Raw genomic sequence first — 26,812 nt, forward strand, 5'->3', positions numbered from 1 at the left:
TTCTTGAATACAGCACCAAAACACAAGAAACAAAAGAAAAAAACTCCCCAATAAATTGGACTTCACCAAAATTGAAAACTTGTGCAAAGAACCCATTAAGAAAGTGCAAAGACAACCCACAAAATAAGAGAAAACGTTTGCAAATCATATCTGACAGGGGTTTAGTATCCAGAATATATAAAGAACTCCTAACTCAACAGCAAAAAGACAAACAACACAATTGAAAACTGGACAAAAGATTTAATAGGCATCCCTCCAAAGATGACGTGCAAATAAGTCAGACACAAAATGCCACATATTTTATAATTTATTTTTTCTAGTTTTATTGATATACAATTGGCTTATTGACTTATACAAATGACAATGTATAAGTTTAACATGTACAACATATGATCTGACATATGCATATTGCAAAATGATCACCACCACAAGTTTGCCTCACATAGTAGTCATTTTTTCCTTGTGATGAGAACTTCAAAGACTTACTCTCTTTAGCAACTTTCAACTACACAGTACAGTGTTATTAACTATAGTCACCATGTTGTACATTAGATCCCAAGAATACATTTACCTTAAAACTGTAAGTGTGTACCTTTCACCCACTTCCCCTATCTCCCACCCCTGTGATCCCATTTATATGAAATGTCTACCATAGGCCAATCCAAAGATACAAAAAGTAGATTTGTGGTTGTCAGGCTGGGCCGGGGTGGGGAAGTGAGTGACTGTTAATGGACATGAGATTTGTTTTGGGGGTGATAAAAATGCCCTGGAATTAGAGAGTAGTTATGGCTCACATCATTGTGTACATATCAAAAGCCATTGAATTGTAGACATTAAAATGGTGAAAATGGTAGATTTCATGTTACATGAAATTTTTCTCAATAATAATAAAAAACGCTCAGTCAGTTGAGTGTTGGATTCTGGGTTTGGGCTCAGGTCATGATCTCACAGTTGGTGGGATCGAGCCCCACGTTGGGCTCCATGCTGACAGTGTGGAGCCTGCTTGGGATTCTCTCCCTCCCTCTCTCTCTCTGCCCCTTCCCCACTTGTACTCTTTTTCTCTCTCTCTAAATAGATAAATAAACATTTAGAAAAACAAAAAAAATACCCAGTAGATTCTCAACTGACTCAAACTATAAGCCAAAATCCTCACAAACATCTTGTAGGGGCTGGAAGTCCCCTCGGCCCCAAAGAGCTCTACTCCCCTCTCACCCACTCTGTTCTAGCCATAATGGTCTCTGTGATGTGGCTCCAGTACCACCAGCATCAGGACCTTTGTACATGCTATTCTCTATATCTGGAACCCTCTTCTCACAGATATCCTATGACTTGCCTCTCACTGCCTTCAGGTGTTTGCTCAAAAAGTCACCATATGGTTGAAGCTCTCCTTGACCTCACCCCACCCCACGTGGCATATCCTATTCCCCTTACCCTACTTCACTTTTCTCACTAGCACTTATTATTACCTGACATATTATACATTTATTTTCTCATTGTTTTCATCATCTGTTTCCCCATGCTAGAATACAAGTTCCTAGAGGGCAGGGACTTTGTTTCATTTACCAATGTGTCACAGTGCCTAGAACAGTGCCCAACATATGCCAGGCATTCCACAAATATATGTTGAATGAATGCATTATAGAATGAACAAAGGAAATCGATGACTATAATTTGTCACACTAATAAAACAAAGAAAAACAGGCATAGCTATTGATATAGATTCTAAAAAGATATCTGATTTCTTAAGCATGCATACTGGGTTCAAACACTGAATAAATAAAACTAAAAGGTCCCTTAACATGATGAGGAATATCTGTTCTTCTAACAGACCTCATACCTTACAAATAGCATTCTCATTAAAGCCAAGAATAAGACAAGAATATCCACTATTATCACTATTTTTAAATATAACTCTAGGATGTTATGTGAATAAGGCAATAATAATAACAATAATAATAGCTAATATATATCGGGTGCCTTTTTGGTCGCTGCTCTAAGTCCTAAGTACCTTATATGTATTCATTATTTTAACAGTCACAAAAGCCGAGGTACTATGTCTCCATTATGGCAGACAAGGAAAAGTTAAATAATTTGCCCAAGGTCACAGGGGTGGAAAGTAGCTGAGCTAGAATCAGAACCCGGGCAGTCATTCTGTTCTAACCACCATCTAGTGCCACCTCAATGAAAAACCATGAAGATAAAGATGCTGTAACACTGGAAAACAGAAAGCAAATTGATTCTTCCTCAAGATGGTATTGTTGCCCATCCAGAAGACCCAAGGGAATGAAGTGAGAAAAAACTACCAGAAGTAATAAGAATTCAGTATGGCCAGTCACAATATGTACATACACTGATCGACAGCTTTCCTCTATTCCAGTGATAAATAACAACTTAACATCAAGGAAAATAGATCCCATTTCCGTAAAGCAGTAATAAATGTGGAATACTTGAAAATAAGCCTAGCATGAAATGAAAGGGACGTACAGGAAGAAAATGACAAAAGTTCATTGAAGACCTAATTAGAAACTTTGAATGGAGTGATGTTCTATGTTCCTGAATGGATAGATTCAGCATTATAAAGATGTCAAATGTCTCCCAATTTAATTTTGGAATTACTAAAATTAAAATAAAAACACCTATTGCATTTTTAGAACCTTCTAAAAATTAAATCGGTGAATATAAAGACATTGTGAAAAAGGAAGGAAGGATTGCCCATGAAGTTGTATTATACATGAATAATATTTAAAACACAGAGATGCCAATTCCAGAGTAGATAGATTAATGGAACAGAATGAAATGAAAACCCAAGAACAGTCTTAAGCTACAGCATCCAATATGGTGGCCACTAGCCACGTGTGATTACTGAGAATTCGACATGGCTAGTGTCACATGTTGAAATGATAATGTTTTGGATACACTGCATTCAATAAAATATATTATTAAAATTAATTTTACCTGTACCTTTTTACTTTTTAAAATATGGCTACGTAGAAAATTTAAAATCGGCTTGCATTGTGTTTTTATAGAACTGATCTAAAGTATAAAAAACATGTAGAACATTATTTTCTAAAGATACAACTTAGCACAGGCATTTTAAATGAGTTGGGGAAAATATATTAATGAAATGCTGGAAGAATTATTGACTGACTATGGGGGCAGGAGAAATAAAGGTTTGATATTCCAGGCTATATGCTAAAATTTCAGATACATTGAAAAATAAAGTAATAAAAGTACTAGAAGAAAAAGAAAATGTAGGTGAATATTTACAGAAATTGGGGGATAAGAAGGACATGCCAAATACAAAATGAAAAATGAAAAAAAAATGGTCTTGATAAATTTGACTATATAAAATAGTAAAATTTTTAATAGCATCAAATAACATAAAAAACAAAATTGAATGTCACATGAAACACAGGGAGGTATCTGCGACCAATGTGATGAAGGGCGGACACGCCTCACTTATGAAAAGCTCTTACAAATCCGTAAGAATAAGAACACTCCAATAGGAAAATGTGCCAATAACATGAACAGCCAATTTACAAAAGGAGAAACAGAAATGAGACAGATTCCTAGTAAAAAAGAAATTCAACCTTAGAAGTAATCAAAGAAATGCAAATTAAAACAGCAATTGCCAAGGATCAAAAAAGAATAATATATAACGTTGGCAATGAGTGCTGTCATATACTGCTATGCAACTCTAAATTGGTATGATCTTTCTGGAGGACAATTTGGCAACATGTACAAAAGGTTCCAAAATGTGCTTACACTATTTCTAGGAATTTATCCTCAGAAACTAATCAGAGATGTTCACACAAAAATACAAGTATGAGTTTCCTGCATTGTTGTTCGTAATCAGGAAAGATTGGCAACCATCTCCATGTTCAATAGTGGGAGCTTGTCTTGAGTGATTACAGCATAGCCATAGAGTAGAATTTTTTTCAATAGCTATTTGCAAAAAACAGCAACAGAGAAAATACATCTACTTCCTGTCCCATCTCAAATTCCTCAAAACGGCAAAGATTTTTTAAAAATTTTTTAAATGTTTATTTATTTTTGAGAGAGCGAGCGAGAGAGAGAGAGAGAGCAGGGGAGGGGCAGAGACAGAGGGAGACACAGCATCCAAAGCAGGCTCCAGGCTCTGAGATGCCAGCACAGAGCCTGACGTGGGGCTCAAACTCGGGAACGGCAAGATCGTGACCTGAACCAAAGTCCGACGCTTAACCGAATGAGCCACCCAGGAGCCCCAAATGACAAAGATTTTTTTAAGAAAAATATCTGTAACAGCTCTGGAAAGCAGTGAAGAAGCCCGTCAATGGACAGAATATTTGCAGAACTCTTGGAATATAGGAAGAAAGGGAACAGGCCACGGGATGAATAGGACTGGAGGGAAACTGCCCAAAACACACCAGAGAGGGTTGTGGCAAAGGTGGGGTAGCTTCATGGTGTCACCAGGCTCAGTGGACAGGCTATTATGAATCACAGTGGGAACAGTACCCGCTGGCCTGGAATTGCTAAATTCCCCTGGATTGCTGCCCCTAGATTGCTAAATTAAAGAAGCTGTTTCTATAGTAAAAACATGTATTTGTTTATACATACTCACTCATACACATTGAAAAAACTATGAAGACATATGCTATTGATGTTAACGATGACCTTTCAGTGGCTAGCTTATGGCTGATTTTTAATTTTCCTTTTTGCTCTTCTATGTTTTCCAAGTTTTCGGCATTGAGTACATATTAATATTAGGGTTAGAAAGTAATGTATTAGTATGTTTAAATAAAGAAGCAAAAAAAATGAAAGCAAAGAGAACTTGACATTTTTATGTGAGAAAATAACTACAATCTTATTAGTTTTCTTTTGAGTCACTGCAGTAACCTCCTGGCTGGTTTCCCAGATTGCTACCATCTCTCACTCCCCGCTTAAAAGCCTTCCATGGCTCCCTACTGCTGCTGTTCAAGCCCAAACATAGAGTCATGCAGGGCAGGGCCTTCGCCATTCTTCCTTCCTCCCAGCCCATTCTTCGCTTCTCACGTTACACACTGACTATTCGCCTTTTCCTGAAGGTTCCACACACCTTCCAACTCCAGTCCTTTGCTCCTACTGTCCTGGCACTATCCAACCCTGGCAGCTGGGTCTTGGGGGAAAAAAAACCTCAGCCAGAATATACCAGAATAGCTTTAGAGACCTGCACACTATGAGATGCACTGCCCTGTCAACCAAGAGACCCAGCTGAAACAAAGCATCAAGGGATACTTCAGTAGGAGCCAGCGTAGAAAGATAGAGCTGGGCTCTGAGATTCAGAATCTGGGAAAATAATGAAAATTAAACGTGGAATCTTATGATGAAAATTGCAGGGGACCTCAAGGAGCTCGCCTTGTATCATGAATTGATTGGTCTATATATCCAGCTCTTTGCTTCTGTGGTAGGGTTTTGGGGTGGGGATACTGGCCCTGGCTGGTGGTCTCCTCTCCACAAGGGTGGGCACGAACCTGGGCTTACACCTACACCTGCCACCTCGTGGCTGTGAGACCTTGGCAAAGGGACTTAATCCTTCTTGAGTCTATTCTACAAAACAGAGGTAGCCTCGTGCTGGGTGACTGAATGTCATCACCTGCACACAGTACCCTCATACCCCCTAAAAGGCAATAGATGATGTTATACTTACATTTTCCCACATCAAAGGTTCTGCTTCATGGGGCTAGAGTCATGCTCTGGGAACCAGAGCCCAGGGGCTGTGGGGGATGCCCTAGAAGTGTTGTTGGTGAGGGCTCTGAGGCTGGCGTGGATGGCAGGAACCCTCCCCCCAGACATCTCCAGGATCTCCTTCTGGATCCTCACCCCTGTGCTCTGGGATCCACGTGGCCTGGGCGGAAGGTGTATTTATCTGATATCACAGCCCTGGTGAGCTGAAAGGCTGGCACTCACCCAGGCTCTGGATGAGCCCTGGTGGTTGGCACCACATTCCCACAGCCAAGCTTCCTGCCCTCCTGAAGCAGGGTCCGGGGCAACTCCTTTCCTTTCAGAGTAGGGCTGTGTGTGTTGGAAGGATGCTCAGCTCTGGGGACCTGGCGTGGAATGCTAGGGAGAAAGCATCCTGCAGGCCCCGGGGTCTTCCTTTCACACCACGGATGGGGCAGCCATCTCCTTCCTGTTCTGAAGTGGAGCGGGGAAAGTTTCTCCTGAGGGCAGAGCCTCTGAGCCAGACCAAGGGCATGCAGGTTGGAGGTCTGCCTTTTCTTCAGAAGTCGTAGTCACCACATCCACCACTGGGCAAGACCCCTGAATGGCCTCCCAGGTGTGTGCACACCACCACAGAACACTGCCACCAGCATGGCGGGAACACTGGAAACCACACATGTGACTGTGGATGGTTCTTACCCACACGGGGGTCTTCCCACTGTGGGGGGATGGGCACGGCAGATCACCTGCTAGTGGGCTGCACTTTCCTCTGGGGCCACGCGCATGAAGGAACAAGTGTCGTTTAAACCCTAGAGTCTGCCCCATGGAGCTTCAGCCTCAGAAGGCTGAAGGTTTTCAGGTCCAGTCCTTGACCTTCACTTTGAATTTCTGCCACTGAATATCTGCACGGCCCAGGGCTTCAAAGAAAAGCCTATTACTTCCAGTACTACCTTCCACTCCTCACCCACTGCCATGTGTTAAATGAACAGGCAGCCGAATGGGCTTCATCCATCCCAGTGTTTCCCAAACCTCAGTCCCTCCTGTACCCCTTTAGAGGCAATTTCACCACCTAAGTGCACCACCTCTGTGCTTACTGGCTTCGTTTTTTTCCTTTGAACAGCCTCACTTTTTAAATGAGGTTTCCATTCCCAACAATAACCTCACTGAAGTGCGGTTTTGATGAGCTAGCTATCTTTTCCTCCCTGGTATATAATAGCAAAAACACACAGCTGTTAAAACTGTACAAAAATCCTATCACATATACATACACCCTGGGAAATAATGGACCCCCCGTCCCCTCAAATGCCAAAGAGGCTGCTACGAACAGCTGTTTTGGTGTGGGCAGGACAGAGAGGGAGCAGTCCCTGCTGGCTGGCCCGCAGGCCAGGTCTCTCCTAGGGCTAAAGGTAAGAGCCCAGAGAAGGAGAGGACATTTCTTGCCTAGGGGCAGACAGTCATCGCCTAAAAGCATTGGCAAGTTTTCAGATGAAAGTTGGGCACAGGCTGGGGCACTAGGACCACTCGGATAAGAATCTGGTCTGTCAGCAGTCCCCTCCTGCCTCCTAAAGATGGAAGATCTGAGGATGTGTGGGCTGCCCAGGTGATCCTGCAGCCTGGAGGGAAGCCAAGGACAGAGAGGAGAGGTGCCTCGGTTCTTGCAGCAGGCCTGTCCCTTTTCTCAGATAAAGTAGACCTCGGAGCACAGTGACCTCAGCTGAAGGCTGCCCTTTCCTCCAGCATAGGGGTTCGAAAACCCCAGCATACTGGACCCCACCCCAAAGGGTCTGTTTCAGGGTGACCGGGTGGAGCCCTCAAATTTGTTTTTCTAACAAGTTCCCAGGTGACAATGACGCTAATGCCTCTGGTCCAGGACTGTACTTTGAGAACCATTGGGATTACCTGAAGTGTTGCCCACTCAGAATGAACATCCCAGGATGACACAGCCGACAAAAAGAAGTCAGACACGAACTACAACGTATACATTTCCAGTGCCTGACATCGTTGTCACCCAGAAGCATGATGCAGATCCTGGCCACTGCTGTTTCCAGCGGCTGGCCCAGAACTTCCCAGTGAGATCTCTAGAAGAATCTCCGCCAAGAAACAACGTCCCATCCAAAAACAAGACCCAGGTGAGAAACGACAGAACGGCCTGCCTGAGGTCTGTGGGACTGTAACTTGCTGCCCGTGCAGCCCCTCCCTTCTTCTCTCTGGCCCCGGTGACTCAGGCTAGGAGCAGGGATCTCTCTGCACCCCTCCCTCCCCACCTCACCATCCTAGGTGCAGGCAGACTGAGGGCAACAGAGGGGAAATTACTGCATTTGTCCCCAAGAATCTGGCCCGATGGATAGAGAGACATTTACTGAAATCCTTGCTGAAGACATGTGTCAGGCGGCATGCAGGGTGAAGGGACAGAAAGGTCGGGGTGGCTCTTGTCCACAGAGGCTCCCCCGCCAGTGGCGGTGGGTGATGGGTGAAGAAGCAGATGGCGTACCACACTGCATTGTGCAAGGAGCTGGGGCAGAGAGAAGCCTGGGGTGGGGGGAGGTGCAGGGAGCACAGAGGCAGCACACGCACGTCATCCAGCCTGGGGAGGAAGGATGGCCAGGTGTGGGGGAGGACGTTCCTGCAGAGAGAACGTGGAACGTGGAGGTACGGCTGCACCAAAGGGGGAACAGACTGGAGTTGAGAGGAGGCCTCGGGGGACCATGAAGGGTCTCTCCAGCATGTCAAGTTCATTCCTGCTTAGGGCAGCTGAGAAGGGCTGATGACTCTAACAAGGCTGGCTCCCGGATTAGATGCAAGCAGGAGGCCCCTGTCATCCACTGCTCTGTTATAAAAAGCAGTAACTTTAGAGGAAGTGACCAGAGACCCCTCTAGTGGGGCAGATGGTAACTCGGCAAGCCGGAAAGGCCTCAAGGGGCCAGGCGGGGCTGTGGAGGGCTGAAAGGGCTGTTGCTTTCAGGAGGAACTCTACAGATGGTGCCCTTTCGGTGCTGGACAGATCAAGGGCCTCAAGGATCCCACCACTTGGGGGAGGTCTCTGGGATGGAAAGGTCAGCCCCAGAAGTCCTGAGATCACTTGACGACCAGCAACTGAGCTGGGAGCCTCAGAGCCTGCTTGGAGGGCAGGGAGGAAGGGGAGCCATGCAGCCACACAGCTGGGCTCCTGCGTGGGGGCAGTCACAGGCTAAGGAGCCAGATTCGAGATGATAATAAAAATAACAGCCACCTCTTGCATGGTGCTTCTTATGAGCCAGGCACTTCAATTAGCACCTTAAGTTTCTAAACACAGTTAATCCTCACCATCCCTAAGACTTAGGTACTGTTGTTACCATCGTCATTTTCAAGGCGAAGAAATTGAGGCACAAAGCGGTGAAGTAATTCTCACGGCCACACCCCCAGTGTGGCAGGATCAGGGTCAAAGACCAGATCTCCCTAGGCCCTCATCACAAATTCTTTGAGTTAGGAGAGATCGTAGAAGTCAACTGGCCCCACTGCCTTATCTTACAGAAGGGGAAACTGAGGCTGCTCAGCTGGCTAGTTGGGTCACAGAATTGGGAACCTAAATTGGTAGACCACAGGACCTGGAACTTGGAAGGGGGCGAGGCCCGGATATACCTGCGGCTGTCTGCTGGTTCCCCAGGCAGCCCTGCTCACTGCCTCTGACTCCACCCTAAGCCCTGCCTCCATCCTGTTCCTGCCATGCCCACGTGGATGTCACTCAGCACTCTGGTCTCCCCCCTCCTTGCCCCCAATTCCAGTGACATCCACCTCCACTCCACTTCAGCTGTTCACACAGAGCCAGGGCCTGGCCCCTCCGTCCTTCTTCCAGTTCTGACTGCCCCTCCCATCCTTCTGGCTCCCTCACCCCACACTGCCAAGCTTCCCAGAGACTTCCAGAGCTCCACTTCCTCCAAGCCCACGGGCCATCTGTCTGCTCATCCCTCTCCATCCCCAGCCCCGTGGAGCACCCACTCAGCAGCACCCTCAATCTTCATCACCCGCCCCCACCTTTGTCTTCCACCTGGCAGAGCCCCACCCTCCACCTTCTCCACCCTGCTTCGCAGTCACCCAGTCACCCGCCCAGTGGAGGCCTGACATGCTGCTGGAAGACCAAGGCCACTCTGAGAGCAATGGCCCCCACCACAAGAGGGCGCCGTTTCCCACCCTGGCTTCCTGAGGGATCCAACTGGGAAACGTGTATTAACGTGGACAGCACATTGAAATCACCGGGAGATTGAACAGATTCTAACACGAGGGTTATCTGGATTTTAAAAGCTCCCCAGAGGATTCTGAAATATGCCCTAGCCACACAGGGGAATACTACTCAGCTGTATGAAGAAACAAACCACTGATAACATGCTACGTGGATGAACCTTAAAAACATTATGCTAGATACAAGAAGCGAGACACAAAAAAAGTGCATGTTATATAATTCTACTTATAGGAAATTTCCAGAACAGGCAAAACTATCGAGCAAGCAAATGACCCTGGGACTGGGGGTGGGCTCGACTACAAACGGGCACAAAGGAAACTTGTGAGGTGATCGGTGTGTTCTAACACTGAATTGTGGTAAGGGCTGCATAACCACAGAAATTTGCTACAAATGATTGGACTATACACTAACAATGGATAAAGTTTACGGTATGTAAATTATATCCTAGTAAAGCCGTTAAAAGTTGTGGTGGTGGCGGCGGGTAGGGGAACCCAACTTAAAAAAAAAACCAATTCCCGGGTGATTCCGATAAGCAGCCAGAGTTGAGAACCCAGTGAAGGAGGCCTGACCCGTACTGACCCTGAGGCCGTGTCCATTACTCCCTGGCCCTCCACAGCACAGGGTCTGTGCACATCACAGACCCTGGCACACAGTAGGCCATTTATTATTTTTTTGAGTGAATGGATACGCATTCCTAGAGTTTGTCCCAGGAATTAGTGGAGTAGAGGATGTCCATTTAATGAGCATTTACTACGCAGAGATCTTTGATATTCTTGTCCTGACTCTGTCATCTCTGAGTCCCTGTGGGATTGGGATAAATATCCCCATTTTACACAAAGGAAACTGGATCTTGCTGAGATGAAGTGAACAGCCTGTGGCCCCACAGCCCTTGCCTGGCAAAGCGGGGTCTGGAGACCTGCCCATCTGATCCCAGTCCCGGGCCGCCTCTGGGCACCACGTACTAGCAGGGGCCCACAGGAGCAGCTGGTCCCTAGGTGGGATGGCCCGCAGCCCTGCACCCCTTTCAGCCCTTCTGGGATTAAGCTTCCCCCTCCTCTGCTCCTCCTCCAACTTCACGACTGCTTTCGTCTGACCATCCGTCCAGTGCACAGCTTGGGAACAGAACCGCTTGACGCTGCTGATCGACCAATTTCATAAAAGGAATCCAGCTTCCCTCGCACTCACGAAAAGCTGTTAGCCCCTGGCGAGCCTCCATGCCTGCACTCCGGCGATGCAGCCCAGACATCGGGAGAGGGATGCCAAAACCCTTGGGCACACAGAGGAGTCAGCTGGCCTGAGAGATTTAAATCGAGAGGGGTCCTTGCCAGCAATACCACGAAGCAACATCCTGTCCTCAGAAAAGAGGTTTCTCACTGAGATGTCCTGAAACCTCAGCTGAGCGCCCTAACTCAGCTGTGTAGGGATGGAGATGTGGTCCCAAACTGTCAATACTCGACCCCAGCGAGGACAGGGACAGTGTAATAAGGAAAGCAATGGCTGACAGTTGGAGGGGCAGGGCGGCAGCATTCTCTTTATCAGCGTGTGCCCTGGAGGAAGAAGCTAAATGCCCTCTGTAAGCCTCAGTTTCCTCGTTTGGAAAATGGGAACATAACCCCTGTCCCCCCATCATCCACCCCCATCTCTCACCAGGCTGCTGCTGTGAGAGTGTTTGGGAATCTATAAAGCACTCAACCGAGTGGAGACTAAGAATTTCTTTTCTTTAAACCAAGGCTTTGGGGTATTTCCAACCTCCAGAGTTACAAGCAGTTCTCACGTGACAACAGGAAGCTATGGATGGAAAGGAGCAATGGGAAGTGTGACTCTGGGAGTCAGGATCCCAGGATTCAGTCCTGCCTTTTCTGTGAACAATCTTCTGTGACTTCTGAGGTGCTCTGAAAACCTGAATGTTGTCCCTTCCCCTTTCTGGGTCTCGGTTTTCATTTCTATATGACGAGGAGTTGGGGGAGGTGTCCCTAAAGGTCCCTCACGCCATGACAGCCAGACCTGCGACAGCCGAAGACTCCAATGGGAACAAGCAGATGTCTCCAAATCGCTGCAGAGTCTGGTGTCAATGGGGTCACAGGACTGGGCATCTCCACCCTTGCCATCAACCTGTTTGACACTCATTTAGAGCACTGGTCACTGCCTTATAAAAGGCATAAAAGGCGTTCTTGCAGCCAAAGCTTTTGCAGCCTTTGGCAATGAGTCACTCCCGCAGGGGGTCAAGTTTCCTTTATGCCTCTCCCTAGGGACTGAGAAACAGCGAGGTGGGAAGATGAGGACTAGCTTTGCCTGGGAAAAGTCTGCCTTGTTTGGATAACCGCAGACCGTGGGGCCAAACACTTCTGCTTTTCAAGCACCTCTGAAAACACCCCTCTCAGTGTGGGAACTTTACAGTTTCCAAAGCTCTTTTGAATCTATGACTGATGTCGGCAAGAACCTGAAGGGAAGGCTACGGTCCCCGTGTTTATAGGGGAGGAAACCCCAGCTCAGAGAAGTGAGGGGACTTCTCCAAGGTCACACAGCCAATGCATGGAGGGAGCTCTCCTTCCCCCCCCCCCCCCCCCCCCCCCGGAGAGGTAGGGCAGAGCCTCAGAAAGTACAAAGCTGCAGTGGAAACAGGTCTGGTGATTCCCACTGCTCTGCACCCACCTTCCCGGACACACACCCAGGGGTGAGTCCTCCCTGACTCCTGCCGTGGAGGTCCACCAACCCACACCCTTCCTCCCTAGGCAGTTCAGTTTTTTTTCTCTCAGGCCGCTAAGCACATATAGAATAGCTTGTTTTGCTGGGACGCTCCGGGTGTCCAGAGCACATGCAGGAGAGAAGAGGAAAGGAGGAGCTACAGGGAGAATGGGAAAGAAGGCAAGAGATCCTTTTGCACACATCTGAGTAGGGAAAACTTTTTAAACACTTGCTAATATCCGCCGTTAGTTAAGAAGCGTGGAAATGGGCATTTTCACACGCTGCTGGTGGGACTAGAAATCAGAACAGCCTCCCTGGAGGTCAGTTTGTCACAATATTTTAAATGATCCAATAATTCCACTGCTATAAATCTGTTATGGAGATGCCCACCCGGGCGGGAAGGTGCTGGCTGTGGTATCAGAAAGCTGCACACATTCAGTAAATTACCGTCTATCCATCTGACAGAACAGCATGGCCCATTAATAGGAATGAGGTCAATCAAGCTCTCTAAGATCCGTAGTAAAGTGAAAAAAGCAAAATATATAGTATGGAGTCATTTGGGTTTAAACAGTATATTGAAAAAGTTCTGGGCAGATGAGCAGTAAACTCAAAGCAGGAGTTCCCTTGGGAGAGAAAGTAGGATTTACAGGGATTGGGCAAAGCAATGCTTTTACTTTTTTTTTTTTTTACTATATATATTCAACTTTTTTTTTTTCTTTTGCAACAAAACAAAACAAAACCCTAAAACACCACATATGATGTGTGTGTGTAAGCCATTAACATAAACAACCAAATAAAACCCCAAACAAACCCACCAATCCACGGTGGCACTGGAGCCTTCCTTCCAAGCCAGCCCCTCCCCAAACTCCCCTTACAGTAGAAACGCTCTTGGGGGCACAGCATGATTTTAGATGGTCACCCGGCATCAGTAACAAGGACAGCAAACCTACAAGAGCAGTAAGGGAATGCATCACATGATTTAGCCCAAAGGCACGACAAAAGGGAAGGTTGGGCTCCTGAGCTGTCTCGATGTAGGTTTTCACCTCTGCCGTGCACCAATTGCTCAGCCACCAGCTCTATTTTGTCGGTGGTAAAACAGCTCTGATCCTGCTAATGCAAGCGTGCTTACAAGCCCTGTGATATCACCCATCCCTGATTGAGCCATATTGCACCTTGGCGGGAGAAGACAACAGCTAACAGGTAGGTGAGAACGCGCCCTCTCCGCAAACCTACCTCGGAGAACCTCTGCACGTCTTGGGTCAGCGTGCCCACTCGCTTCCACTGGTAATGCTTTAGCAGCTTCAGGATGGCTGGATTCACCGCGTTATCCGATGGGACAGTCCGAAAGAAATAAGGGTATTTTTTCTTATCAGCTAGAACAGGCGTGGTCGCAGCAAAGGAAAGCTGGAAAACACAAAAGAGGCAACACCTTTACTGGTGGGTTTCACGGCTGTGAGCCAGCCCAGGATCTTTCCGAATGGCATAGAGCCCAGACCCTAAGCCTGATGTGGGGCACAAACACATGGGGCAAGACATTTTTAAGCCCTTTTGTTGTGAAAGTAACACATTATAATTGAAGAGAAGGTTTCAAAAATGCAAAATAAGAAGAAAAAAAAATGCACCAATAATTTATCCCTCATCAGCGAACCACCATTACCGTCATTTTTATCTCCTTCCAGTCCTTTTTCCATGCACAGTGATTTTTTAAAAAAGAGATTCTTGAGATCATTCTACATACACAATTGAACTCCTCCCCACTCCTTAACATTATCCTACAAGCATCGAAACCATCCTGTTTAAAAAACAAAACAAAACCTCCTTGCAAACATTTTAATGGCTGCATAATATTCCAGCATATGAACACATTATGATTTACTGAATACTCTCTAATTTTGGGGGCATTTAGACCATTCGTAATTTGTCATTATTGTCATATTAGTCTACAAGCATCTTTGTGCAGAGCATCTTTTCTCCACATTTTAGGCTATTTCTATTGCATAGAGTCTGTGATATAAAATTTCCCAGATAAAAGATATGAGCTTTTAAAGATTTAATACTTATCCCCCTCCCCCCCCCCCATTGTATCAATTTACACACCCACTAGCCAGGCATAATTAGAGGGCCTAGTTCACCACAGTCATCGCAACAGAGAGAAATAAAACATTCCTCTATATAATCTTATAATGATCTATCACTAAAAAAAAAATGAATCATATTGCATTCATGGGTTATGCATAATGTTGAGACCATTTCCATGGGATCGTTAACCAGTAGTATGATCTATTTTAGGAGTGACTTTGTCATATCCTTTGCTTATTTTTGAGTGGTATTCTAATGTTTTTCTTACTGAATTTAATGAAGACTTTTTTTATATGTACAGCATCCAAACTCAGACTATTGCAGTGGCTACAAATATCCCGGTTTGTTTGCTTTTCATTGTGTGTGTGTGTGTGTGTGTGTGTGTGTGTGTGTTTTAACTTACACTCAGTAGTCAAATCTATCTTCCCCTTTATTATTCCTTCTCTTTCTTTTAAGTGCCAGTAAGTTGCTAAATTGGATTTTAATTATCTGTCCTCCAAGGCCCAGCTTAAATGTCACCTCCTCCATAGCATTTCCTCTGATCTCTGTTCTCCCTTTCCTCCTGGCTTCACCCACAGAAGGCACTTATCACACTTTTTGATCTTTGCTGTGTGAAGGTGGAAACATGGTTTCTTCTTGCTCGTCTAATTTGCATTTACCTTATTAGAGGCGAGGTTGAGTACCTTTTCCTATGCTCAAGAGCAATTTGCAGTTTGTTTCTGGAAACCATTCACATCCTTTACCTGTTTTCCAATTTGATTTCTAGTCTTTTTCTTATCAGTTGGCATAAGTGATCTTTTACATTAATGAAACTAGCCCTTTGCAACAGAAGTTGCTAATGTCCCCCTAGTTTGAACTTTTTCTTTTTATGTTTCTTACAGTGTCTTCTGACATAGAGACTTTTTTTAAAAAATGTGGTTGAATTTATCAATTTTTTCTCTTTAATGTCCTCAGGTTTTGTGTCATATTTAGAAAGGCCTTTCCCTCACCGAGATTATTAAATAATTCTTCCATGGTTTCTTTTAGTCTGTCGTTCACCACACCACACCACACCCCCATTCCCTCTGTTCCTCTCTTCCTTCCTACCAGCCTCCTTCCCTTCCTTCTTCTTCCTTCTTTCGTCTCATGTAAATCCTTTGCCCAGAGAAGGCATAACCAAGGCAAGCTCACCTGCCACCACCTGCTTTCTCCCTGAGCCCTTGCCATCCTCGCAGCAGCTCTAGACCTAATCCATCCCAGAGTCAATTTCAGCATCCAGAGAAATAACATCCGGTGCCCTCAGGCCCCAGCTGAAGGTGCTTTTATTGTCTCTCCTGTTACCTGAGGAAGCACTCCTTCTCCCCTCCCTGCCAGACTTTTGCAGAGTGGTGCAGGGGAGACTTTGTCCTTTCCTGGTCTGGCTCAGAGGGTAGACAGCCACTACCTAGGACCCCTGCATCTCTTGCGTCCAGCCAGCAACCTCAACACATCCCATCTGTTGGAGATGAACATAAAATATCCCATCATCTGTCCCCTAGAGCTAGAGGGTACGTGTGGGAATGAAATATCCCATCATCTGTCCCCTAGAGCTAGAGGGTACGTGTAGGGACATCATCCCAAGACTGGTAAAAGTCAAGTGTAGAATGACAGTTTAAAAAAGTTCTGGGTAGAATAAGAACAAATAAGGAGAACATACAGCGGGGAAGATCTCCACTGGACACACTGAGGAAGGCTTCCATTCAGAGTTGCCCAGCAATGGAAGAAATGAGATCCCTGTGTCCGGAGGTATGCACACGGGGGCTGGACTATGACCTAATGAGAATACAGAGGGGTTCCAAGGCGTCTGTGAGCTCCCCAAAAACTCTATGAAAAGGCTCGTGTGGTCATTTGTGCATTACTGACATGCACGTTTTTCCTCACGGAAAAGAGGATCCATGGCTGCTATCAGATTCACAGAGAGGATCCCACAACCCAAACAAGGGCAGCACCCCTGCCTGCTGGTGACATTTGGGTCCCGGGGTGAGCACCAGAAATAGATGTTCTCTATCGTCTCCTCAAACACAGGGTCTGTGATTTTTCTCTCAACATTAAAACAACACTTCAAGCCTCCTACAGTCACCAGTGTAAGAAGGAGCTATCAGAAAAATCCGGGAGTAACTCTTTCAGGACCTGGGGTGGTATATGTGCCATCACCTCCCCCAAAATGCTTATCTAACACAATTTGGGAAATATTGGTTTTCTGATGTGATTTCTGAATCACACTCTGGTTGATACTTTATCACTATTGTCCCATCAATTCCAGGTCCACAATTAATTGTTGCTTGAACAACCTCGTATGTTTGCCCTGTAGGTAATTACAGTGGTTACTGTTCAGTGAATAAATGGCCCATTGTGTTTACAATGGGCTTGGAGTACAATAGATGCCCCCGGACTAAATCATGTTGGGTGCAAAATATTAACTGGCACTGGCATTTTCTGCCCCATTTGAGATAATGCACACTTTGATTGGATTGCTCTGCATCACCATTCCTCTGGCTTTAGCCCCCTAAAACTTTCTTCTATGGGCAAAGTCTGCACATGCCTAGTAGCGCTGTTGAATTTCAGAATTGCAGGAACCTGAGAAGTCATCTAGCTCTGGGGTTCTCAATATATTTTTATTGTGTTATTGGAATTGTGTTATGGGCTGTACATTGGAATCGCTTAGGGGGATTAAAAAAAAATATGATGCCTTGGTCCCATGGCAAACCAGATGCATCAGAATCTCTGGACCTAGAGCCTAGGCATCAATATTATTAAAATTCTTCACAGGTGATTATGATGCCCAGGGAGGGTTGAGAACCATGAACATAGCTCAACATCCCTAGTGTTGAATAAGTAGGCTAAAACCTAAAAAAATGGGGAGATGTTGACATACTCACCATAGCCAGGAAGAGGTAGGAGCAGGACTCCAATCCAGATCTACAGGACTCCAATACCAGCCCTCTTTCTCCCCTTGCATCCTATGTACTTGCTAGGCTAGGCCTTCCTTCCAGGCATAGTCACTCTTATGGCCCTAACTGGAATGCCAAACCTTTCTGGGCTCTCCTGCCTTATTTCTCACAGCCAAGTTCATTTCATTTCATTTCTTTCTTTCTTTTTTTTTTTTTAGTTTATTTATTTATTTTGAGGGGGGGAAGGGCAGAGAGAGAGGAAGAGAGAGAGAGAATCCCAAACAGGCTCTGTGCCACCCAACTCGGGGCTCCATCTCATGAACCATGAGATCATGACTTGAGCTGAAACCGAGAGTCAGAGGCTTAACTGACTGAGCCACCCAGGCACCCCACAACCAAGTTCATTTCTAAACAGACTGTGATGATTGAGGCTCTGAGCTAATCCCTAACCAAGGATTTATTTTGGAGAGTACTTTCAAATTGATTTTATAGTTTTGTTCTCATTTATAGTTTTGTTGCATTGTTTTGAGAATCCGGCATATTTAGTGTCTGCTTTTGGAATTTATTGAGATTTTCTTTGTGGCCTATTCTACAATCAATTTTTCTAAAAGTTCCATGGTGGCTGGAAAAGAGAATGCAGTGTCAATTTGTAAGCTATAAAAGTCTTTGTCAGACTTCTTATGCATAACAGATATAATCAACAAAAGTATCTTATTATCACATGCTTTGTATTTCTGTTTACTCGATCTGTCAAAGATTAGAAGACTTACTACATTTTTCTCTATCGTCTCTGACAATTTCCCTATGTATTTCAACAGTTTTTGCTTTATATACTTTGATTTTATGTTGTTCTCAGCATAAAAGTTTATTACAATTATATCTTTATTTTTCAGCAATGTATATCCTTGTCTAGTCCAAACACAGGCACTTAATCATCATTACATGAACTAAGAATTAAAATATTTGTCTAGGTAAAACAAACCTTTCTGTCACTTTATTACTTTTTGACTTATATCATATCATGCATAATATTAATATTAAAACCCTTACTTAATTTCTGCTTGCATTTGCCTGCCACAGATCTGATCCTCCTTTTATTTGCATTCTGTTAAGATTATTTGAAAGTATATTTCTCGAAAAGAGCACATGGATTTAAAAACATATATGCTTATTGCTGTAATAAGTTCTTGACCTTGCACTTACCATCCTGTTGGCAGTCTTACTCTTTTTTTGTATGCTTCCTATTTGTTTCCTCATGTTCTCTTTGGTATTTAGACTACATGTCTACTCTTCTCCATTCTGGATATGTTAATCTTGCTTCTTGTCTCAACCTGCTGGAGTATCTTTTAATATTATGAAGAAGGGCAAGTAGTTGAAAACTTGCTGAGGATGACCCTCAGTTGCCTTGACACACACATGGTAGAATTTAGCTGGGTATAAAATTCTTGGGCTACACTTCTCCCCCTTGAAACTACAAAGTGATACAGATGAGAAATCTGGGGCTAGTTTGACTCTTGTTCCTTTGTAGCCATCTGGTATCCTCTGCCTGGATCCCTGAAGAATGTTTGTTCTTTATTCCTAGAATTCAAAATATTTGCCAAGATTGATCTTGGTGTGGGCACTCTTGATTTTATCTGAAACACAGGGAATCCTTCAATCTATACACTCAGGTCTTTCAACTCAGAAAAAAAAATCTACATATACTCTAAATGTAGTTTATACAATAAGTATATAATCTCCTGGTCCTTGTCTTCTGTATCTCACAAGAGCATCTTATTGCTTTCCTACAATCTTTCCTTGCTAATCTTTCTGGGATATGGTGGCACATCATTATTATTTGACTCTGCAGACCTTTGACTACAATGTGGTACATAAACAATTCAGCCATTCAGCTTCTTTGTTCTCCAAGTTTGTTGATATGCTTTTCAACAGCCTCACTTTTAAGCTTTACTGTCTCTAATATATTTTTATTTTGTTACTGAGAGCTTCCATTTTCCAAGAATTTTGTATGATCACACCCCGACATCTTATCTCAGGCTAATTCATGGAGACCATGTTTTTTCTGCATATGATTGAGGATGCCAAGTATGTTTTGGAAGTTTTCTTCTTTATCCTACAATAGAACATTTTCAGAGATGGACTCTTCCTCTGCTTTTTCTGGGTATTATGCAACTTTGATTATTTTTGCAATATTTTTTCAAAGGCTGGATGTTAGGTGTTTCTAGTGTCTCATTGTCAAAAGCAAGGCAGGTCTTTTCAGACATGGCTTATCAAATAACATAATATGTGGATTGCCCTTGGCCCTGTTTTCTGTCTTTTTACATTATAATTGAATATTTTACCCAGAAAACTGAAAAAGGAGTATTCGAGCACAGTCTTAGGTGTCCAAGAGGCTCTCACTTTTTGCTGTTCTACATTAATGAGGTGACAGCTTTGCCCTCAGTGCCTAATTTTCAGATACTCTGGATCAACACAGTACATTAAATTTCCATCATGCACAGTTGCCAGGGTTTTTCTGTCTTGCCCATAAAACTGTACTTGGGAGGTTTCTGCTTCCCAGTATGCAGTGCATTCCTAATGCCCTCCTGTCTTCTCCTTATCCAGCTTTTCCTAGCAATTTATAGCTTTGTTTGAATTTACAAAGACAGATAAAAATGAAGAGAAGAAAGCATCTTGGCTGCTTCAAAGATCAGCAACTGTGAGTAGAGGTGTAGCTGTCCAATTTTCTGACTGGCAAAGCCCTGGGTCTCTAACACAGATTGTGGGAGAGAGAGGGAAAAGTCCATTATTTTTCAGAACAATTGTTATTTTACGAGGTAGTGTCCGGAGTGCTGGGAGGCAAAGCTTAGTGGGATTTTATTAATCTAGCTCCATCTATTTTAGAATCATCGAGGCTGCCAAACATCTAGGATGTCAGTTAGTCTTACAGCCCCTTGGTTCTTTGAGGTAGGAATCACCATCCATCTTACAGCCGGAGAAACCAAGGAAAGAGAAAGGTGATACAGTTGTGCAAGGTCAATACAGGAACTGTGAAGCTGGTCTTTTAAGTTCACGTCTGGTTCTCTTTCTTCAACCGGCTCTGAACTTCCAGTTCCAGGTGAGATGAGGCAATGATCCAAACCTGAAGGCTTGCTCCTTCTTCTGAGACCCAGTAGCAGAGGGGGCAAGGTTTCCAGTCTCTCACACATAGAAAGTTGACACCTTACCCAGCAGAGTAGGAAGGGGAGAGAGTCCTCAGCATCTCTCTCCTGGCACGCAGTATTTTGCGAGTTTAGGGTGTGCACATTGAACCACAAGTCACTTCAACATTAAGCTGAGGCCACTACAAGGCCACTTTAGGGACCTGGGAAAACCAGGCTCAACCCTGTCTCTAGGACTGTGAGAACAAGGGCATCATTTCTTCTAGGTGTCTGTTTTCCTCACCTCTGAAAATGATGGACAAAGGATTTCAAAGGTTCCTTGCGACCACACAATTCTGCTTTTCTCCCCAAGAATTTCCTCCAATTGAGGAAAATGATGAAAAAGTTTGTTCACTTCATGCGGGTATGCATTTCATTTGATCTGATTTATTCAGATAATTGCCTTTGCGTCTCACTTCTCTGCAGATGTAAGCCCAGATGAAAAATGTAAACATACCTCCCAACTTCAGGATCTTTATTAAATTCCGAGCCACTGATGGATTCTTGCCTAAATGCAATTCATTCTTTCCCTGGTTTGGGGTCTCTGACTTTAACTTTCCTGCAGAGATTCGGCACTTTTCAGGTGGAGAGTACAACTAAGAGCGGCCCTCCTTGCTAAATCCTAGGTGAGAAACTGGGGCCAGAAGCAAGGGGGGCAGAATAGGATGGAGGCTTGCTCTTTTCTCTGCTTGGTTTAATCTCTTTCCATGGGTTTGCTGACTGTTTCTGTAATTAAATGAGGGAAGTATTTGTCATCTCGGGTCCCTTTCAGCCGAGATGAATGGAATGCAACTTTCTCAGGAAGCTTCTGACAAAACCCTGTTTGTGGCCAGTGCCAGGATGTATACAAAGGCACTGGGCTGGGTGCGTTGGGAACTCCGGCCCGCTTTAGGTCTGCGCCAGGTCGCCGCTGCACCCCAAGCCCTGGCGAAAGACTGGACACAAAGTGCCTCTCCACAGATGCCCGTGAGATTAATGTGATGCGGAGTGGTTGCAAAGCATTTCCCAAGTTAACGAGGGGAAAGGAATGCCTGGCATCGGGGTGGGTTCGTGAAGCCCCAGTCCCCCAGAAGGCTTGCTGGGGTGTCGTGCGGAGACCTGCCCTAAGGTTGGAGGCCTCTTTAGGCAGACATCCCGAGCCAGAACCACTTAGGGAATGATCATCTCTCCTTTTGTTGATGAGTGCTAGTTTCTAATCACTCAGAGGTGCACAGCAGCCTGGCTCTCACCACTCACTTCCATGCCATATTCTTGGCGGGGAGGGGCTCAAAACAATTCGTGAGGGAGGTAGAGGAGGCATCATTGTCTTCATTCTTCATGGAGCAACTGAGGCTCAGGGAGGTACAGTGACATGCCTGAGACCACATAAGGGGCAAAGCTGGGATTCCAGCTCAGGTATTTTGACTCCTTGAAGTTGTATGATGAGCACCTGCTGTGGGGCAAACATCACACTCAGGGCTCAGCATTCACTGTCTCATTTAATGGGCAAAATAATACTATGAGGGAGACACTATTGTGATCTGCATTTTTCATATGAGGAGACTGAGGCTCAGAGAGGTTAAGTCACTGGCACTTGGTCACCCAGCAAGCAACAGGCAGAGCAGGGAGACTGACGAGTCTTTGCTCATTCCGCAGACTGCTATGCTTCTATAATTAACAATTTCCAAAACACATTTACTTCTTTAGTTTAATTTTCATCTTCACAAAACCCCACCACATTGGTAGAGTAGACAGTATTACTCTCGTTTTATAAATAAGGAAACTGGACCTCAGAGAGGTTGAGTGAGTGGCTTGAATTCACACGTTAGCAAGTGGCAAGGCTAAGGCTTGAACTTGGGACTTTCCTTTTTGGCAGCTCTCTCTTCCAATATTCAAGGCTGCTTCCTAGGGAGGCACCCGGTACAAGGGGAGAAAACAACTAGGGCAATTTAAAAGAAAGGAGAAGAAACAATAAGATTTGCTTAAAAGAAACAACAATAATACCGAATCACTGGCTTATAATGCTTTTGATTTCCCTAAGGTGGCCCAATTCAATTATGTGAAACAGAACTCATACATATATTTGGCTTTTTATTTAACAGAAAATTCTTCATATTTTTCTTTTTAAACTTTTATCATGAAATATAAACTACATATAACTGTATAAGTGTATGAAATATACATGTTCGGCTTAAGGAGTAATAACAAAACCAATATCCAACTGCCCATCACCCAGTTTAAGAAATAGCTTTTATTTATTTGTAAATATTAAATTACAAAGTAATTTACTTTTTCGCTTTTGTTATGCGGTCCAGTAATTTTTACTCCTTCATTCCCCACCTCAGCATTTCTAGCATTATTTGATGCAAAGAAGATAGGAAAACAAATATTACTTCCTCAAATCCTTCTTTCTTTCTTTTTTAAGTCAGACGTGGGAGTAAAACAGAGAAAAGGCAAAACCAAGCCAGTGCGGAGAAAGTAGTATGGTCCATAAAGGTAGGAATTCAGGGTTTCAGTTTCGATGGGTCGGGTCCAAGCTCCAGGTCTGCTACTCACTGTTCAATTTTGGGAGCACTCCTTCACCTTGTGGGATCTGTCTCCTTCTCTGTAATCCAGGGTGACATACCCCATCCCACTCCCGTCTCAGGATCAGAGTAGTATAGGCACCCAGTGAATGATGGCTAATGTCAGGTCACAACTTCCAGACTTAGACATTACGAGGGTTACATGCTGTGTCTTATCCTTATGAAAGGCCTTTTAACTTACAAAGCTTCTCCCTCAGTGATACCTCAACCCCGAGGAAGGCAGCAGGGAGAGGGGTATACCCATTTGACAGATGAGATGCCTCGGTGAATGAATGGGTTCACTCGCCATGATGTGGCTGCTACCAGACAGAGACATAATTCTAAATCAGGCCTTCTAAATCCTAATCTAGTGAATGTAAAATGGCTTGTTAATTTAAAAAAATAATAATGATTATATTGCTTGTCTAATTGTGTACAATTAGAATGTATGTCTTTAATTTTCTCTTAAACTTCTGGTAAAATGTTCCATTTTCCCTTTGCAGCTGTACAGGTGACAAATGTAGGAAATTAGCAAATTACATTAGAATCCTCTTCGGCTTCCTCAGCTCCTTTGCACTTTGCTTTCAGTTGATGTCTTTATGGGTAAGAAGTGCTCTCGTGTGATCACAGCTGTGAAGCCAACTGCCTTTTAATTACCACACTGCAAAAATCATGTCTCCTCATGTCAATTTAGCACCTCTAATTAGTCGATAGGTTGACATCATATCTATAGGGGGAGAAAGGTGTGCTGGGGCCCACCTCAATGCTTGCAGTGAAAGAGCATGCAGTATTTCTGTCTGCTGGATCCTCCCATCTCTTCAGGGTCAGCTCCTAATCATCTGTCCAGGCCTACTCATAGACACCTCCTCCAGGGAGCCTTCCCTGTTATCCCTCAGTTCTCCCAGCACTGGTTTTTCCTCTTGCTGTGGGAAGGCTGGATCTCAGGGACATCAGGCCTCCAAAAGAAGGGGTCATCTTTCGTTCAGTTCGCCCTTGTAAGCCAATGCCTCCTCCCATAACCAAGGAAGGGAGTGGCAGAATTCTGGACTCCAGACCTCTGAGATTCGCTTCATGGTCAGTCTGGGGAAAATTAATTAAGTCGAATCAAGATAAAATATTCAAAGGTGCTTTCCAAGAATGTGGAGTCTTCCTCGAAAGGGTAGAGGAAGTCATTCTGGACCAGCGGGGCTGGAGCTGGGACACAGGAAATGAGCACAGACACACGGCCATGGGACATAAAGACCCAGCTTCTCCATATACCAGCTGCAAGTCTACCAGCAACGTTAGGTCTCAGTTTTCTTACCTGTGAAATGGAGAGACTAAGTCCTGTCCTGACTAACTCTCCAAAGGCTCGTAAAAAATAAATGAGAACTTGGACGTGAAAATGTTTTATAGGAAATAAATCCCTGTGCTGATGGAAGGCAAGGGTTACAAAACCTACCTGGTCTGGTCACCCTTCACCTTTTCTACTGTTTCAGCCTCCTTTCTCTCCCTCTCACACCAGCCCTCTACTTCCCAAATCATATCAGGCCTCTCTCACTCCCCTATGAAAAAGCTTTCCCACATACACACACAGATGCTCCCAGGCTAGGCCAGCTGGACCTCCTCCACCCTACCCCCATCAGACCTTATCACACTATATTGTAAGTACATCCTTAGTTCCCCAATGCTACTGTAAGATAATAGTCACTCAAGTTGTTGGATAAGAAGCATTCAAATATTTGCTGAATCAATGAATGTATGAATGAAGGCAAAGGGAGCAAGCTTCGTGTGTGGGGTCCCAGAGAGAAAATGAGGATCAATAGATGACTGTTTCGGGGAGGCTGATATGGATCAATATTTAAGAAGAAACATTTAATAATGAGATATTCAAGAATGAATCGAAATCTTGCAAAGTACTGAGTTCTCCATCGCTGGAGGTATTCAAGGAGATGCTCAAGAATCACATATCTATCAAGGTCATGGAGGTGATTCCCAAACCAGCAGGGGGATTGCACGAGTCAGTGTTGTGGCCTATGTATACTGCTGGTGGGAGACCCAACAATTTTGGTTGAGCCCCAGATTAATATTTTATATCTCACTAAGTATGTTTTCTCTTTTTTACTTTTACACCAACTTCTTAGAAAGTGATACTGATTTTCCCATTCATGGTCTGTAAATAAAAAGACGAGTGTATTTAAGGGAAAATACGAAATAAGTTAACAATCCAAGTGGTATACCCAAGGGTCTATGAGATCGGGGAAACACTGGATTGTAGGTTCATTAAGGAGTCCTACAAAAATATATAGTCCTCAGAAATTAAAATCTCCTCCTCAAATCTCCACACCACTTTCCATTACATTAAGTCATAATATGAATTTAAACAATACAGAATGAGTTAGACTCTTATTTGGGCACTGGAGAATATGCACTACCAGAAGTACCACAGGGAGGGTAGATAGATGTCTCGACTGAAAGAAATTAATTACATTTAAAAGAGAGAATTAACTGTACAAGTAGAAATGGCCTAAGTAAGAGGGCTGCCATATTTAGCAATACTGGGGACACACTTGTACTAAAGCTTATTCTTTTTTTGTCTGAAATTTAAATTTAACTGGGCACCTGTATTCTTTCTGGTAATCCTACGTAACCATCCAAGCCAGAGACGGTAAATAGGCGGGACCCTATGTGACATCATGAGCTGGCTGACAGTGGCTGCAAAAGAAGTGGGTCAAGTCAGTGAAGAGTGTGCAGTGATCAATTAGTCATGCCTGCAGTTAGCACAGGACCGGGAAGTAATGGCACCAACGATATTCATTTATCTGCCATCCTGAACTTGTCTAACTCCTCATTTTACACACCGAGGACCAGAGAAGACAAGGGACTTGCCCCGCTCACAGCCCGAGCCCATGGCTGGGCTGGGCTAAACTCATTTGCCGCTCCATGCTGCCTGCTCAGAATCAAAACAGAATGCCACCAACGCCATGATTATGTAATTTCAGACTATCCTCAGCAAACATGACCACCCACATCATCGGCCAGAACGCACACAGCCAGTCAAAGCCTCCACCTGATCCGATTTATCATCATGACTGCATTTGAATGCTCTAGAAGAACACAAAAGATGTGAAACAAAATCCATTTACACCGAGACAGCTCTGTTGAAGGTGATGTCACTATGACAGAAAGCGCTCAGGGGTCTGAACCGCTGTGCTCTTTATGGACTATCTCTTGGTAGTAGAATTTTACATTTGGCTCCTGGTAGAATATGCAAACAAGTGTGCTTTATAACAAAGCAGATATTTCACGTGCTGTTTACAGAAGTAGGTGGAACTGAACTAAATTTGGGCTTTCTTCTCCACCTTTCCGTTGGTCCCCTCCTCTTTCTGGGCCTGGGGTTCCTCGCTGTTAAAATAAGGAGATGACGCTGGCTGGCTTTTTATTTCAGCTCCACCATTTCACGAGCTTGCAGTTCTGTGTTTAATTGACAAACCAAGGAGGGATTCTTTCTTTAGGCGACAGAATGAAAACTGCAGCACTCCA

At 44.4% G+C, this 26,812-nt stretch overlaps 1 protein-coding gene across 1 annotated transcript in view; it reads right to left on the bottom strand.

Moving 5' to 3' along the window:
• The window catches only part of GABBR2 (gamma-aminobutyric acid type B receptor subunit 2), a 349,708-nt gene that overhangs the window by 193,805 nt on the left and 129,091 nt on the right, over positions 1 to 26,812 (bottom strand). The window contains exon 3 of the mRNA XM_019454378.2: positions 13,814 to 13,984. Coding sequence (XP_019309923.1) covers positions 13,814 to 13,984 — 171 coding nt within the window. The remainder of the gene's footprint in view (positions 1 to 13,813; positions 13,985 to 26,812) is intronic.

Source organism: Panthera pardus, unplaced genomic scaffold, assembly GCF_024362965.1.
Source record: "Panthera pardus isolate Hobbes unplaced genomic scaffold, ASM2436296v1 HiC_scaffold_20, whole genome shotgun sequence".
NCBI lineage: Eukaryota > Metazoa > Chordata > Mammalia > Carnivora > Felidae > Panthera > Panthera pardus.